The sequence below is a fragment of the Echinops telfairi genome, unplaced genomic scaffold (assembly GCF_000313985.2).
Source record: "Echinops telfairi isolate 266 unplaced genomic scaffold, ASM31398v2 ScPeMD7_2;HRSCAF=8, whole genome shotgun sequence".
NCBI lineage: Eukaryota > Metazoa > Chordata > Mammalia > Afrosoricida > Tenrecidae > Echinops > Echinops telfairi.
In genome coordinates, this window is record NW_022103898.1 from 7863231 (window position 1) to 7865500 (window position 2270).

The 2270-nt window shown below is 55.6% G+C and overlaps 1 protein-coding gene across 1 annotated transcript in view; it reads right to left on the reverse strand.

The window, feature by feature from the left end:
- Window positions 1–1563, reverse strand: part of ANKRD54 (ankyrin repeat domain 54) — an 8330-nt gene extending 6767 nt beyond the window's left edge. Inside the window, exon 1 of the mRNA XM_004700243.3 lies at window positions 1182–1563. Coding sequence (XP_004700300.3) covers window positions 1182–1494 — 313 coding nt within the window. The 5' untranslated portion in view covers window positions 1495–1563. The remainder of the gene's footprint in view (window positions 1–1181) is intronic.
- Window positions 1564–2270: the final 707 nt, after the last annotated feature.

The window sequence follows — 2270 nt, forward strand, 5'->3', positions numbered from 1 at the left end:
ATGAAAATAGGATTTCCTTCGCCAACTTGTACCAAAACAACAAAATATTGTTATATATATGATTTCCAAATGATGTACCTGAATTTGACAATTCCTTAGCAGAAGCATTTTCACTCTCCAATGGCACTCTCATGAAATCAGAAAACAAATGCCTTTGCGTCCAAAAAATGGGCAAAAACTGCAACTAGGATACAGGAAGTTCCTAACAATCCATAATGCTCTCTGGCTTTCACAAGACTTTCAAAGCTTGCAGTGGCCCAGAGGGATCGGCTAGTAGGCCCTGATGCTTCTTAGGCCAGACCAAGCGATATGACCAGCAGGGCTATTTCTCTGAGCCTGTTTCCTCTGCAGCAAAATGGGGAGAATCCGTGGAGGGTGACTGTGAGACGCAGAGGGGGGCAGGTACCAACACAAAGGCAGGAGAATGGCTCTGCATTCCATTCCCTAACTTAACTCTGACAGCATCCAGGTTGGGAGGTGTCGTACCCATTTCATAGACTAGAAAACTAAGGCTAAAAGGGTCAATTTAAAAAAAAAATGATTTTAGTTTTTAAAAAAATGTTCAAGGGTCTATACTTTTGTTTAACGAATAATGAGATGGAAGTGTCTACCCCAATTTGTGGATCAAAAAAGCAGGGACATCTTGGCAACAGGATCTGGCCTGGTGAAGCGGCAGGGAGCTAACCTAAGGATTAGTTGTGTCCAAGCCACCCAAGGGTTCTGTGGGCGGAAGCCTGGCGATCAGCTCCCATAAAGTTTACAGCCAGGTGAGCCAATGGGCCCAGACCTGTGGAGGTCACACTGCCTTGAAATCAACATTTGGGCATTACCAAGGGCCACAAGTGTGGGGCAGGTGGTTGTGAGCAGTTAAGTCTTTAGCTTCGCGGTCCTTAGATGCTATAAAATCAAAAGCAAACCCATAGCGACCCTATAGGGCAGGGTGGACCTGTCGGTTTCCGACACTGTAAACTCTTTAAAGGAGTAGAAAGCCTCCTCTTTCGCCCCCGCGAAGCTGCGGGTGGTGTTGAAATGCTGATCCTGAGGATGGAGGCCCAGTGCGTAACCACTACGCCCTCTGGGTCCTTTAAGGGCTGCAGGGGTAGCGAGTGGTACTGGAAGGGTCGCCCTGGGCCCTGAGCTGGGGGTCTGCAGACAGGTCCGGGGCCGCCCCCAGGTCTCACCGTGCACCTCCTTGCCGGTGGGCCCGAGCCGCCGGTGCGGCCTGGCGCGCCTCAGCCGGCCGACGGGGATCTTGCAACGGAGCTCATCGCGGGCCTCGGAGTCCTGCTGCCACAGGACGTGGAGGTAGCGCAGCGGGGACTGGGATCCGTCGGACGCCGGGCCGGGCCGGGCCGCGCCGCTGCCCAGCGCGGCCCCCCAGTCGGCGAAGGAGAAGGGGGCCGTCAGCAGCTCCGGGGCCACCGCGCACTCGCCGTCCGAGCTCGAGCGGCCGGAGCGAGGCTCCTCGTCCGCGCCCCCGGCAGCGGCTGCCATGGCAACGGCTCGGCGCGGACCGGGCCGGCGGCGCCTCGTTCCAGACCGACCAACGGGGCCCCTTCCCTCCGTCCTAAACCTCACTGTCAGCGACCGAGAGGGCGGGATCGGGCCTGCAACCACGGCAACCGGGGAGGGGGGCGGGCTCGGGCCGCGATATGGGCCAATGAGAATCTGCGTAGTTCGCACCCGTTCAGCCAATCGGGCGGGCGGGTCATAGTGCGAGTGAGCGGATTGGACAGGGATTCCGGTCGCCTGACAGATGGACATAACAGCCAATCACAAATTAGAGGGAGCCCACGCTCTTTGCCGTACGTCGCTACCGGAGCCAATAAGACAACTGAGTTTAAGGTACTGTACTCTTTTCCCGCCCCCACCCCATTTTCCCCGTCGGACCACGGGAAAGATAACGGGCAGGTGAGTTAGCCAATCACATTAAGAATATCTGCAGCCAACCACAAAAGAAAGTGGGGCACGGGGGCGGGGAACCCAAGTTCACTGCCATCTAGTCTCAGAACTATAACCACCCGAGTGGCGTACGGGATAGCAAGATCCGCGGTTCAAACCCACCAGTAGCTGCGTGGGAGGAAGTTGAGGCGTTCTGCTCCTGTAAAGATTGACAGTTTAGGACGCCCACAGAGACAATTTCTACTGATAGCCATTGTGTCAGTTATGGCTCATAGCGACCCCCGTGGGGATTTCTGAGACTGTAACTGTTGACGGGAGTAGAAAGCCTGGTCTTTTACACACACACACACACACACACACACCACCCA